The 15,456-nt window shown below is 33.3% G+C and overlaps 3 protein-coding genes across 6 annotated transcripts in view; 1 reads left to right on the plus strand and 2 right to left on the minus strand.

Annotated features, from left to right (window-relative positions):
- The window catches only part of LOC130449574 (somatostatin receptor type 2-like), a 231,419-nt gene that overhangs the window by 156,944 nt on the left and 59,019 nt on the right, over positions 1-15,456 (plus strand). The gene's annotated exons all lie outside the window — the stretch shown is intronic.
- LOC130449581 (uncharacterized) lies at positions 2,049-6,187 on the minus strand. Its single transcript, XM_056787509.1, has 2 exons — positions 6,032-6,187; positions 2,049-3,005 (listed from the first exon to the last, which is right to left on the minus strand). Exon 2 carries the CDS (start codon positions 3,001-3,003, stop codon positions 2,110-2,112), a length of 894 nt encoding a protein of 297 aa, XP_056643487.1. The 5' UTR covers positions 3,004-3,005; positions 6,032-6,187; the 3' UTR covers positions 2,049-2,109.
- LOC130449576 (uncharacterized) lies at positions 9,548-14,467 on the minus strand. The gene is made up of 2 exons (XM_056787503.1): positions 14,357-14,467; positions 9,548-10,673 (listed from the first exon to the last, which is right to left on the minus strand). The coding sequence occupies exon 2, from the start codon at positions 10,651-10,653 to the stop codon at positions 9,673-9,675; it is 981 nt and encodes a 326-aa protein (XP_056643481.1). The 5' UTR covers positions 10,654-10,673; positions 14,357-14,467; the 3' UTR covers positions 9,548-9,672.

The raw sequence follows: 15,456 nt of genomic DNA on the forward strand, positions 1-15,456 counted from the left end.
AAAGAGTTTAACAAGTGTAATATTTCAAAGTTGAATAGAGAAAAGAGTGTGCGATGTTTGAAGGGTTGAAAAAATAAAAACGAAGGATAGGCATGCCCAATAGGCTGCCCAAAAGAATGTATTGATTTAGCATTATTTATTAATCGAAAAAAATCCCATTGACCATAAGCATGGCTCGAAAATTATTACACCTAATCTGTACAAACTTATTGATCAAGATATCGAGAAAAATTAGGCACATGGAATATTTTAGACAAGTATGAACAAGCATTTTGCCAAATTGGTGCCTTGTTTTTCAAAATCAACAACGATTTGTTTATTTAGAGCATTATTATGAGCAAAATAGGAATATTTTTTACATTAATATGTAATTATGGATTCACCATTGATTAATGGAATGATATTTGGCCTGTTTTTTCATCATTTATCTAATTGTCTATCTATTTTTTGGGGTTTTAGATTTTAAGATATTGGAACTATCGTTCCATTAAGCCAAATGGCGTGGTAGCGCGCCAATGGAACGACGTGAGTGTCGAGACTCATCGGGTATGGAGTGGATTGACGAAACATGATGGAATTCCAACCCGTCCAAAAGCCATCGAGCCAAAGTTTTAGGATCCACGAAATCTATATAATAATACACTGTTTAAAAACTAGAAACTATTCCTCAACTTCTTTTAACGCATTTTCTTTCATGAGTTTGTTTTTCTCGTCTTCCACTGTTCCAAAAAATTCTTATCCTGTTTTTTCCCTCCGAGCTCGCCATTTTATTCTCCTAAACTTCTTCTTCTACATTTTGCCTTATTAATTCTCCGTTGTATTTCATTTCCACAATTATTTATCTTTCCACTCCTCCACTATTTATCATCGCATTTTCGATGTATGTTTTCGTTGGTGGTCTTCTACATCTTCTCTCTGAAGGCCCGTTTCGACTACTTCGTTCTTTGAACTCAATCACACTCTACACTCAGTATATTCCATCCATAAGGTCACGAAAAAATTGATGGCTACAATAAGCAGTTACGTTAAAGAATTATAGGAAAAAAAAGCTGTAAAATCATACGAGGTGTGCGCTTGTATCATGAAAATCCTCCAGTCCAAACCGCTTTCAAGTAAACGAACGTGTGAAGATGGAACCGCTACCATATAACCCCGATCTGACCCTCCACGACTATTTTTTTGTTCGCAAAGCTGAAGTTAAGAGTTAAGAGATGAAATCTTTAACAGCGAAGATAAAATTGAAAAGCGCTGTACAAACATTTTTCGGGGTTTTAGATTTTGGGATATTGGAACTATCGTTCCATTAAGCCAAATGGCGTGGTAGCGCGCCAATGGAACGACGTGAGTGCCGAGACTCATCGGGTATGGAGTGGAGTGACGAAACATGATGGAATTCCAACCCGTCCAAAAGCCATCGAGCCAAAGTTTTAGGATCCACGAAATCTATATAATAATACACTGTTTAAAAACTAGAAACTATTCCTCAACTTCTTTTAACGCATTTTCTTTCATGAGTTTGTTTTTCTCGTCTTCCACAATTATTTATCTTTCCACTCCTCCACTATTTATCATCGCATTTTCGATGTATGTTTTCGTTGGTGGTCTTCTACATCTTCTCTCTGAAGGCCCGTTTCGACTACTTCGTTCTTTGAACTCAATCACACTTTATACTCAGTATATTCCATCCATAAGGTCACGAAAAAATTGATGGCTACAATAAGCAGTTACGTTAAAGAATTATAGGAAAAAAAAGCTGTAAAATCATACGAGGTGTGCGCTTGTATCATGAAAATCCTCCAGTCCAAACCGCTTCAAGTAAACGAACGTGTGAAGATGGAACCGCTACCATATAACCCCGATCTGACCCTCCACGACTATTTTTTTGTTCGCAAAGCTGAAGTTAAGAGTTAAGAGATGAAATCTTTAACAGCGAAGATAAAATTGAAAAGCGCTGTACAAACATTTTGACTCCCACTACGTATCTTTTGGGATTTTGACATAACTTGTATAATATAGTGTGTAATTGGGTTCGTACAAAAACAAATGAAGGGTATTTAACTATTTTTTATTATTTTTACGTAAATAGATATATATACATAGAAGCGATATTTACATCTTGTCATCGTCATCGATTTTAGTTTCATTCATGAACAATTCTTCGTAATCTGGAAAAGACACGTGCCTTTTGAATAATTTTCTGAAAGCCGTTTTAAAATGCTTGTTATATTTCCATAATTGACAAGAAACAATTATCGGCGAGCTATACGCCAGATATTCCGGCAAAAACGCCGAATACCACAAAAAAAATTCGACATTCGTATCTTTAACGAAATTCAATAAATTATAAACGAAAAATAACGGTAACCAAATTAGAAGAATTGTTATTGATATTGTTAGAGCGTTCGATTTTTCATATTTATCACTAATACCTAAATATAATAAGAATATCACCTCCAATAAATAATAAATTGTTAAAAAATAGAAATTGAAGTTGTTTCTAAAAGCTTCTTTGAAACATATACTCGCCGAAATTAAATATATCATAAAATGTAAGAAATAAAAAAACGAAAATAGATAAAAATATCTCTCCCTGTATTTCGAGAACCAAGTGGGTTTGTGATCTTCGATTAAAACGTCGACTCCATAACCGGCTATGAAGGTCAGAAGAAGAGCCATACCGAAGTTCTCCACTCTAGACCACGTGCAATACCAATTAATTTCCATTCCATCCTTATAAAATATATCTAATATTAAATAAAATAACGGTGTGGATATAATATAAACAAGATGGAAAACTGCGAAATTCAATAGATAATAGTTAGTTCTATTTTTTAATCTTCGGTACCTCAAAACGGTGTATATAAGTGAATAATCTGCTAGAACAGCCAAAAAACAAAGCGGGATACTTAAGTAATCTGTTGTTAACGCCAGATATTCCAGCCAGCTTCTACCGTGTTTTTCTAAATGGGGATCGTCTTCCCAAACCGACGAATTATCTGCCATGCCTGTGAAAATAAATACAAAATTTGTTATTTTCATTTCATATATGAATCAGAATTAATTTTCGTCAAGTTGTACATTTAATCAATTTGTATTTTGCAGATGCGAAGTTTATCGGTATTTGGAGTTTGCCAAATGTCTGATAATCACTCGCGCGGATTATAATTGTTCTAGTATGTCTTAATAAAGTTTAGAACAGTGAAATTCATGGAATCATTGATCCAAGATTCAGATGTAAACGTTAATTTCAAACGGCGATTTGATTAAATCTGTTGATTTTTCCATTGAAATAGATAACATTCGATTTGCGCTAATTTCTAGAGATATACAGCTTTATTAATATAATTACAAATTATTCAAAAATAAAGTTGGAACCACTACACCAACATTCACAATTACAATGTCTGTGCGCGCGTTTCGATAACCAAGTTATCGTCTTCAGAGACTGAAGGTAAACTTATCAACTTGACTTACCGTTTTTGATACTAAATTTTCCATCTATAAACATGTGCTGAAAGGCCCTTTATCCCTATTTAAGCTACTATTACATTTAACAATTTAAATGCTTTCGAATGTAACAATTTATTGTTGGATACATTTGTTAAAAATTTTACAATATTATTATTTATATCATGATTATGACGGTGCTCTTTAAACCGTCCAATAACGGATCTCTTAGTCTGCCCAATATACTTCACAATCACAACAGGTAATTTCATATAAACCGTTCTTTTCTAAATTTGATACTTATCATCCTTAGGATTACACAACAATTATTTTAATGTATTTTTGGATTTATGAACCGATTAAAAACCCACTCCTCCCAATCCTTTTGTATAAATAGATATCGGAGCAAATTTTTCTTGTTTTTCATTTTGGTTTTGTGAAAACGTAGTTTCGCATAGAGATTTCTTAAACCTATCACGATCTGAATACACCTACACCCTCGATAAAGGTCTTTTCCTTATTGTATCGACTTACCAGGAAATGGAGATTGGCCATAGGGATAAAGGGCCAATTCCTTACAGTCCTTACTCTATAGTTTAGTAATCAAGGAATAAATTTGAAGATTCCTGTCAAAGTCAAAGTTTTTCCGCTGGAGAAGGTTTATTGGTGGATGATTTGGTATAAAACAGGTAAATCAATTAGGATTTAGTTTACCTTCAGTTTAATATAAGTTGGGAAATACATAAAATTCCAGCCATTTTAGACGCTTAGTTTCTATTTGACAACAGGATAAGTGCCTAGTGGATATTTCTCTGGAAATTTATAATATTAAGTATCAAACTATTATTAAATATTTGTTTTTAAATGATGATACAACTATGCAAATGAAAAAATTGCTAGACTCGGCATCATTATTTGAAGACGGCGAAAAACTGCAGCAACCAACGATAACAGTTCACCACTACCGTCAGATTGAGGTTAGAGAGACATATCAGTATATCAAAAGAAAGCATGTGACTTAAACTGATTGAAGAATTATGCATGGGTAACCGCTTGTTGGATGCCGTGTTTGCCTAATGGCAACCGTTTTTTGGTATAGTCATGGGTATGTGTTCATCGATAAGTTTCATTGACTATCTTGAAAAAGAAAAAACTATAAACGGCAAGTATTATACGAACTTACTGCAACGTTTAAACTCATACCAATTCCTTACCCACTGACGGTGCGCAGTCTCCTTTCCCTTCACTAATGACGGAGAGCGTGCCGGCGCGCCCGTTTCCCTTCACTTTACAACTCCACACCAAACTATCCGTAACAACCAAAGGACTCGGCTTTGTACTTTCGTGATTCTCGAAGAAATCGTGTACAATACGCCGTTTACCGTTTTAAAATCGGACAAGGGAAAGTGTGCCTTTTTTTAAATTGAATTTCAGGTAAGTTAAAAACATTTTTCGTAGATTTTACTTTTTTTGTAGCTATTAATTTTTTTAAATTCCACTTGTAAATAAGTAATGTAACAACTAAATAACTAAATCGTTAACATAAGTTGACATTTTTTCTAATTTAATCTATTTAATTTCAACATTTCGTTCAGGTCTATTTTATAAAACTATTTTTGATAAATAACTTGGCAAGTTGTATATAAAGATTCTTGTAAATTGGTCCAAATATTTATTTTTGAGACCAATTTTAGAATTATCATCATTTTTAAACTCTTTGTTTTGTTTTTTTTTAGTTGTTTTTCAAGTTTTGGGATATATTTCTTCAAAAAAACTTTTTATTTTTTCTGATTTTACTTTATGCCATTCAAACTTTTAAAAACAATATTTCTCACAGTGCATTTTTGTTCATTTTTTTATCGACTTTTAGGAGTTAGAATACGATATAATCATAAACATCGGCCCAGTCTGTCCGAATAAACCCCCCTTGTGCTTTATATATATTTATATAAATTTTATTATGTAAATGTAAATAAGTAAGTTGTTGAAAAATTTTACATATAATAAACGTTTTATAAAAAAACTATTAAAGATTGTTTATTTATTAAATTTCCCACAACAATTTTATTTGATTAACAATAAAAAAAAAGGTGAAACATGTATATCATTTTAAGTTGTCAAGTTTTTTTATTGTTAGTTCAACTTCTCGATCTTGGAACCAACAACGAATTAGGCTACCCGCTACACAGGTGAACTGATCCCTTTTCCACTGACGGAGAGCGTGCCGAGACGCATCCGCTTAAATATCGGAAATAGTACCTCGGGACTTTTTTAAACATTTTTTTAATCCAAATTAATATTAGATCAAATATATTGTATCAAAAAACCTTTCCGTCAGAACCAAAGATTTATCTCAAATATCTCCGAACTCAGTGGTGATCTGTGAAAATGGCTGCCGTATTTTTTTCTGTATCTAGACGTAATAAGTTAAGATCTTTAACTTGTATTCAATTTATTATGGAATAAATTCAAAATGAAACGAAATAATTTGTGTTTAATCATTGCTTTCATGTTTCAACTTTTAAGTGGGATCTTATAAATCTAGGTGCTAAAATTTACGTAAAAAGTATGTCAAAATACTTACTGAATTTTCAATAAAGCCACAACGCCACTATTGTAAGTAGACTCAGTCTACTACGCATTTAAACAAGATAATGGTTGGTTACTACCGAACCTACACAGTTCAAATTGATGGGCATAAACGGTATTTAAGAAAATTACAGCAAACTCGTTTAATAATTATGCTATTCGGTGTATTAGCTCGTTTTATTATTACATTTGACTCACTTTTAAACCATACTGATGAGAATTACGAAGTAATTACGAAGAATTGCTAATTTGGAGAAGTTGAAAAAATGAGATAAACAATTTGATAAAGACAGATCGGTACAAAAATTTTCTACTTTACACGCATTTGTATTGAAAACAAACCGTTGAATTTTCTGCATGCGATAAAGGCTTTTAACGTAATCATTGCAATATTTTTCCAATTTTTGTTCATGGAAAGTACAAATTTTTGATTTAGGAAATCCGGGAAAACCATTTAGTTTGCTTTCATTCTGTCTGTATGTATTTTTTCCCTGAAAAAAAAGTATCAAATATTGATATCAAAGGCGTATTTCATGCAGAAATCGTTTCTTCTGGTCAAAACTTCTATTTGGAAATTTTTCGAAAAAAGAAACAGATTTGTGGTAGACTGGTTGTACCACCATGACAATGTATTAGCCCCCTCAATAATTTTTGTATAATTACGCTACCCCACGCATCTTATCGCCTGACTTAGTACGTGTGACTTTTTTCCACGATTGGAAAGATTCCAAAACATTGAAAGAGGCAAATAAAAACAAGGACACAGCTGTCTGCCATCTCTACACTTTTCCAACGAAGCTTCAACTTTTCTAATGCTACTAAAAATAATAGCTGTTATCTTTGGCTCCTCGAACAGAAGTAAAACATTTTCTCCAATGTCGATGTAAAAATGAAGAACATCCTTCTCGGTCAACAAATTTTCCCTATTTTGTATGTCCTTGAAACAGTGGAACCAAACAAGGAGCTATGGTTAAGAAGAAAACTGACACTCGAGAGAAAATATGGAGTCTGGGAAGAAAAATATAGTCCAGAACTCATTAATATCTCGTGACTAAATTGTCCTCCCTCCATTCTATATAAAACTGGGCATCATGAAACTGTTTATGTCCTTGAAACAGTGGAACCAAACAAGGAGCTTTGGTTAAGAAGAAAACTGACACTCGAGAGAAAATATGGCGTCTGGAAAGAAAAATAAAGTCCAGAACTCATTAGTATCTATTGACTAAATTGTCCTCCCTCCATTCTATATAAAACTGGGCATTATGAAACTGTTTATGTCCTTGAAACAGTGGAACCAAACAAGGAGCTTTGGTTAAGAAGAAAACTGACACTCGAGAGAAAATATGGAGTCTGGGAAGAAAAATATAGTCCAGAACTCATTAATATCTCGTGACTAAATTGTCCTCCCTCCATTACATATAAAACTGGGCATCATGAAACTGGTTATGTCCTTGAAACAGTGCAACCAAACAAGGAGCTTTGGTTAAGAAGAAAACTGGCACTCGAGAGAAAATATGGAGTCTGGAAAGAAAAATATAGTCCAGAACTCATTAGTATCTCGTGACTAAATAGTCCTTCGTCCATTACATATAAAACTGGGCATCATGAAACTGTTTATGTCCTTGAAACAGTGGAACCAAACAAGGAGCTTTGGTTAAGAAGAAAACTGGCATTCGAGAGAAAATATGGAGTCTGGAAAGAAAAATATAGTCCAGAACTCATTAGTATCTCGTGACTAAATAGTCCTTCGTCCATTACATATAAAACTGGGCATCATGAAACTGTTTATGTCCTTGAAACAGTGGAACCAAACAAGGAGCTTTGGTTAAGAAGAAAACTGGCACTCGAGAGAAAATATGGAGTCTGGAAAGAAAAATATAGTCCAGAACTCATTAGTATCTAGTGACTAAATTGTCCTGTCTTCATTACATATAAAACTGGGCATCATGAAACTGTTTATGTCCTTGAAACAGTGGAACCAAACAAGGAGCTTTGGTTAAGAAGAAAACTGGCACTCGAGAGAAAATATGGAGTCTGGAAAGAAAAATATAGTCCAGAACTCATTAGTATCTAGTGACTAAATTGTCCTGTCTTCATTACATATAAAACTGGGCATCATGAAACTGTTTATGTCCTTGAAACAGTGGAACCAAACAAGGAGCTTTGGTTAAGAAGAAAACTGGCATTCGAGAGAAAATATGGAGTCTGGAAAGAAAAATATAGTCCAGAACTCATTAGTATCTCGTGACTAAATAGTCCTTCGTCCATTACATATAAAACTGAGCATCATGAAACTGTTTATGTCCTTGAAACAGTGCAACCAAACAAGGAGCTTTGGTTAAAAAGAAAACTGGCATTCGAGAGAAAATATGGAGTCTGGAAAGAAAAATATAGTCCAGAACTCATTAGTATCTAGTGACTAAATTGTCCTCTCTTCATTACATATAAAACTGGGCATCATGAAACTGTTTATGTCCTTGAAACAGTGCAACCAAACAAGGAGCTTTGGTTGGTTAAGAAGAAAACTGGCACTCGAGAGAAAATATTAAGTCTGGAAAGAAAAATATAGTCCAGAACTCATTGGTATCTCGTGACTAAATTGTCCTTCGTCCATTACATATAAAACTGGGCATTATAAAACTGTTTATGTCCTTGAAACAGTGCAACCAAACAAGGAGCTTTGGTTGGTTAAGAAGAAAACTGGCACTCAAGAGAAAATATTAAGTTTGGAAAGAAAAATATAGTAGTTAGTAAGGTGGTGAGGGCGACAAAACATATCTTCTTAATTTATTTAGAAGGTTGGCATAGCAAACCCTTTGGTATGTCCAGTACGATTGCTAGGGACTTCCCATATTCCCCTATTGCTTCAGTCCATACGTTGATGGACGATATCTCCGATTGATGTATGTTTCCGAAAGCCATTTACTGATGAAGATATGTCAAAATTTGCTAGCTAACAACTTTCTCATGACTGGAACTAAAGCAATCGAACGGTAGTTGTTGGAAAATGTCGTTTTTATTCCTTTTTTGGTACGAATTAAATCCGAGGAAGTTCCCAATCTGCATGAAGCAAACATGAGACACAACGAGTTCGCTTTCTTCTTCTTCTCTTCTAAAAATGTTTGACTTACATTATACGTTCCGTGCAAACATCTATGGTCTACTTGGAACTATTTCTTCAGAGAACAGTTTGTACGATTCTGACTGCTCAAGATTCTCTTCCTCTGGGACGATATGTGACTCCTAACTAAGATGGCGAGTATCTAGGATGAACAAGGTAAACCATGGATGTTGTTGATTTCAACTTTATTTCCGATAGAGCTAAATCACGTCTCCTAGATCCGAAGCGTTGGATGGTATCTAGGGCGACGCGAATGGACTACATCTACCACATCTGTGTGATGTAGAATTTCTTTGAAAATAAAAAATTTCAATGCAATATTGAAGTTGAAGAAGACCTGACAATATGAGCATAAACCGCCATAGCATACGTTATAAAGTTGATTCATTATTCAAATTTTTATTAGAGATTATGAAAAAAACAATCGATAATATAAAAATTTATTATATAATTCACAATGCAAATCATTTATCTTAATTCGTGAAAATTAACTTGATTGGAATCCACTACTGCTTTCATAAATAGATTTGATCACTTGGAACGGTTCTACTTTCTTGATTATTATCTTCTTCGTTTTCAACCAGTTTTTCCGTGTCTACGACATAATTTTTGGCGCGTCTTTTGAACAATCCCCAGAACCCCAATTCAAAATATTTATTCAAATTAAACAAGATCATAAAAATAACAATGGAATTACAATTACAAATCCATTGAGGTAAAAATATAGTATACAAAACTATACTATGTAAAACGAAATGACCGTACGTGAAAGATAACAATTGCTGATAAATATATAAAGGCATCCAAGGAAAAATGATAATATTAGCCACAGTTAGATTATAAGATTGTTTATTTAAAGCAGATTCATTAGTACGTTTTAACTTATTCAAAACTAAAATTATAAAGAATATCGAGTAGTAAATAGTTTTCGATGTAATAGATTTTATTTTCCAGTAGATATAACTGAACCATAAAGATACAAATACTATGATAGATAAAAAAATCCCCATTCCGTACATAACGTACAGTAAATTCTCATTGAATCGACTACATCTTTCTCCCAACTTAAAATTGTGGATATTAAGCAACCAATCAATTCCTAAGCCTAATGAAAAAAAATATACCAAATAAAGACCCGATTTCGCTATTTCGAATAAAATCATATAAACGGCAAACGGAACGTGAATGTATAAACCAGTTACTCCCAAGAAATCCTCGATCAAATCGTATGAGAACGAATAGATTGTATGCCATACAGCGTAATGAAATATTAATCTGTCGGTTTTCGATGTGAATTTGTTGCTTTTCTTCATTATCGCAATGATAAATACGTTTGCGGCTACACTTAGTAAGTTGATCATCACCCTGACGTTTTCTGTAACGTAATCCATGTATCCTATAATCAAATAAGTTTGTAAGATACGATCGTGGAAATCTTTCTCGTTCGCGTCCAAAGGATCGTTAGCTAGTTTGGTTACGTTTTGTCCGTCCGTCATTTTTGAGCAGTTCAAAAAATCTGTAACAAAAAAAATTATTCAAGAACTTCTCGGAAACTACGATCGGTTCAACCTGATCATGACCCGAATCTAAACTAACCCGGATCAGTTCATTTTTGGTCAGAAACTGACTCTCGAAGACCAGTGGGTGATGCTGTTAGTTGACGGATTGCCACGTGGTTATTTGAACTTTGAAAATCGTCAATTCCCGTCATATGATGGTCGTGAAACCGTTGAGAATGAGCCGCACGAACGTCAACCGTGACCAGCATCACACCAGACAACATTCGTCGTATGAAACAACTCATTTGGGACGACCGTGGAGTGATTGTTCGAAAAATTTCAGATGAACTTAACCAAACCGTTGAAATTTGGTCAAAAATTCATGAAGTCACCACTTGCTGACGTAAATCGAGGCGGATGGAGACGGTTTTTTAAGGCAAATCTTCAATACACTACACTATCCCGAAATCGAAGTGTAACCAAAATAAATAATGTCCGCGGATAAGATTTTGTGTTCTGTATTCTCTAAAAATACACGTGAAACCCGCTTATCGCTTGAAACGCCCTCTAACAGTCCAAAATTATCAACTTGCGACTTCCACATGTTTGGAATACTGAAATTAGCCCTCGGAGGTCAAAAATTCAACACAATGTAGAGGCTTTCCGAGTTGTCGAGTTCAGTGATTAATATTTCGAGTTTCCCAAGGAACTATGTAAATTCACCTAGAAAAACCGTGAATTTTTGTAAATATTTTCAGTGATTGATAAATATCTCTATAATATTTGACCCTCCCTCGTATTATACAAATCAATGAATATCTCGGAAGAATTAACTTACGAAAAAATCAATAAAAATTTGTTTTAAATATAAAATTTCCGCCGAAAATTGAGAGCAATGTTCGGAAACAGTGATCAAAATCTCGTTCTGGATTAAGATTTGCAATCAACTGATTATCTATCTGATCTTAGATCATAGATATATCTACAGATTACACTGTTTACACCACCACTACACCAATTATGTTGTCTGACACGCGTTTCGATAACCAAGTAATAACTTCGAAACGCGCCTGTAGTTTTGAGTGTGTGTAAACAGCTTATTCAGTGCTTTATGTCATCTGTCAAAATTCTACATAATTCTGACAGATAAATTAGTTTTTATACTCATAAAGAAAACCGTTTTTCTTATTGGATAAATATATTGAATGAATGTTGGTTTTTTTCGTGGAAATTTAATTAATGTAACCGAAAAAAATTTATTAATCTATATTATATCGATAATATTTATAATAATATAATGAAAAACTACCAAGTTTTATTTTCGATGTCCGAAAATTCATTTTTAAAAATTTATTAACTCAAAATTGCAAGTTGAATAAACAGAATTAATTTCACAAGCGAATTAACTACAATTAATTCTACTTTATAAGATATTGTAATTTTGAGTTTAATAAATTCTTAAAAATAAATTTTCGGACATCGAAAATATAACTGGCGCAGTCAGTAGGATTCGTGCGGTCAAGTTTTAATACTACAGCACGAAATATACGTTCATCGAGGGACAGGACTTCAAATTACTGTAAATGCCAAGACTTATTATTTTATTATATATTGATATTTGAATTTGATGAAATCCACTTGCTAAATCTGTTTTTTCATTTAATTTTTGTTGTCCACATGCATCTAATTTTTCTGTATCTGTGTCTTTTCATTTCATTTTCCTTTTTCATCTCTGCTAAATAATTAAAGTTAAAATTTCGTATTGAGTAGTTTCAAAAGGATAAACGTTAAGAGGTTCAAAGTTATAGAAATTGTTTCATTTATTATTTCAACTATTGCGTAGCCGTTCTGTGCTATATAGACTTTTCCTAAATAAGTTTTATCTATCAAAATTTCTCAATTTAATACATTTACTGGTAAAGCTTTTAATAATTTTTCTGTAGGACCAATTTCAAATGAGAACTTTATATCAGTTGATAATTTATTGATATTTGAATATATTTTATGAACGATTTAGATAATTTATCGAATACATTTAATAAATTAAATATAAAGGATAATAAACAAAAATCGTGACCGCACGACTACAATTCATTAAAAAGTGTTTACAACAATTTATATTAAAATAAACGCTGACACATGTTTACAAAATATTCTATTTTTGCGTATTAGTTTTTAGAATATTCTAGATTTTTCTTCATGTAACTCATACCAGTTTGTTTCTGGGTCTATATACTAAACTTTTTGTCTTCCACTAGGTTGTAGCAACGATTACAAATAAGAAAAGACAGTTTACGACTGGCTAACCCACATTACGAGTCCTGTCTCGTTCCATTTAACACACTCTGTGAAATGTCGATCTTGACACTCGTCTTCTTAGAGCACACTTAACTTGTCATAATCGGTACGCTTATTTTATTTCACTGTTGTAATCAGTGAGATGGATTTTCTTTGTATTACCTAATTCTGGGGTCACTGGATTGTTTTCCTTGTAAAATTCTTTCATATTGTTCTATAATATATATTACGAGGTTTGTTCATACAAAAAACGTTCCCAATGAATTTTCATAATGAAAAACATGTTAATCAGTTTTGATTAATACGTGTTTGTAAAGCTCAGACTTTCCTCTATTTAGTTTAGTTTAGATTAATGGACGTGGCGTCGAAGTCTGCCGCCGCCCCGCGAAGATAGGCTACAACTTCCTCGTAGGTTTTGAAATACATCGCTTCCAAGTGTTTCCAAATCTGTAGATGCGTCTTTGATTTCTCTACACCGTTTGCGCTCATCTTTTTCCCAACGAACGTTTTTTTTTGAACAAACAAAAACGAATCACAGAGCAAAATTCTCACCTGGAGTCAGAATCATATGGAAGCTCGATCTTTCACGGCTACCAGGACAAGAATTCTAACTTCCTCAGCACCTAATGACTAGAAGCTGAATCAAGTTTGAACTTGCATGTTATCCAACAAATATTTATATCTGTACCGTGGTCTACCTTACCTTTGAGCTAGTTATCCTAAACGACCCCTAGGTGTGGAATATATACCCTTAATGTACCCAATTTGATTGCGACAACATTCATGGTGATTGTGGGTTGTTTAGATACCTTGAACACTACAGATGATGGCTAAATGGAGTAGGTCCTTCGGCTTCAGTTCCTTACGAACTTAGTCGTATATATAATGATCCCACGTCCTTTATGGCGGAGCTTTTTTGATGGAACTGAGTAGTCGTCTTCAGCTTGTTCACCATTTCTGCTTATCCATAACCATTTTTTCCAATTCCTTATCTATTTTATGTCCAAATAGATATTCAAGTTATCCGACTGTGTCTAACTAGGTTTTCTTCTTCTTTTCTCACTCTGACTCCGCTCCATCATCATTCTTATATCTGTTTCCGGTCCAGCTTTCCCAATATATCCCAACTATCTTAATCTTGTGTTCTTCAGCACTTCTTCTAGGTCTTTATTTGTATATTTTCAGCAATATTTTAGCTTCTTCCTTTCTCATGTTAATTTTTTCGACAACTTACCGTTTGGTGGTAGACAAACCCAGTCAATTGATGAAACAAAATCTGCAATTTTGGACTATCTAAATTAAAATATAATTTGAAACAAACAATATTCGATGTTTCCTGTGGTATATTTAATTGTGTGATATAATTTTCATGATAATTCGAATAAATAAAATGATTGCTTACCACAGATCACTCAAACATTCGGCAACCACAAACAGTTGATTATAACCAAATGCTGCATCAGAATACGATACATTCAACGCTTCTCCCATTGTATTATATTTCATTTATGACGAAAAAAAAACGAGAATATGAATCAATTATCTAGTTACTGAAATTGTTATACGAGGTTATTAATTTCTCCGAATGCTAAACGAAACGAATTTGCCAACTTTATCCATCTCAATCTCAGAGGAACACTTACCAATGTTAGATGAGAGGATGAAAATAAACTTTATCCGCTACGAATAATGGGGAATGTGTTTCAAACCTTGCTTGGGTAACTTTGCGTCAACTTTAGAAGTTATTCTCATTCAAAGAGATACAATTTCATGCTTGAGTGAAAGCCAGGTGAAACAATTGTTTACGCAACTTCACGTGTATACAATAGTGTGCTTTTGTAATCTGGTGAAGTCTGGTAAATGTTTTTCTTTTTCTTTACGTCTCTATGTATAGTCTATTCGGAGTTTTTGACATTTAAATTGCACCATTTTGATTTCAAATATCTGTATTGTATCCATATTATATCGAAAGACGGCCTAATTAAACCTAACCTCAAAAAACTGATGTACTGTTGACAAAATTCATTCAGGTCCAATTTTAATTGCGTGCCATGCAAATTACATTAGAAATTTACTTTTAAATGGTTATAGCAGTCCTTATAACTGTGTGTTTGGATGATCACCAATTATCTGTAGTATTTTGCATTAGTTTTAATTATTTTTATGTACGGGAATTATATGAAAATGTGGCAACACTGGTTTTCCATACTTTTAGTTTACATGGTTGGCGTTATCATGAAACTATGAAAACTTTTCGCATATATCGAAATGTATTTGCTAGAAATTCTGAAATACAACATGTATCTGGACGTATAAATTCTTGATGCATTCCGCTGTAGCGTTTACTTGTCAAGTTTTACAGTACGACATGAAGATTTCTTTAAATGTATTTTATAAACTCATTTACATGTAAATCTTCGAACTTGTATGTATATATTATTTGTAGAACGCAGAATGTCCATGAAGTCGTTGTTATTTTATAGTAGGAAATCAGTACAGAGT

The sequence above is a fragment of the Diorhabda sublineata genome, chromosome 10, assembly GCF_026230105.1.
Source record: "Diorhabda sublineata isolate icDioSubl1.1 chromosome 10, icDioSubl1.1, whole genome shotgun sequence".
In the NCBI taxonomy this organism is placed as follows: Eukaryota; Metazoa; Arthropoda; class Insecta; order Coleoptera; family Chrysomelidae; genus Diorhabda; species Diorhabda sublineata.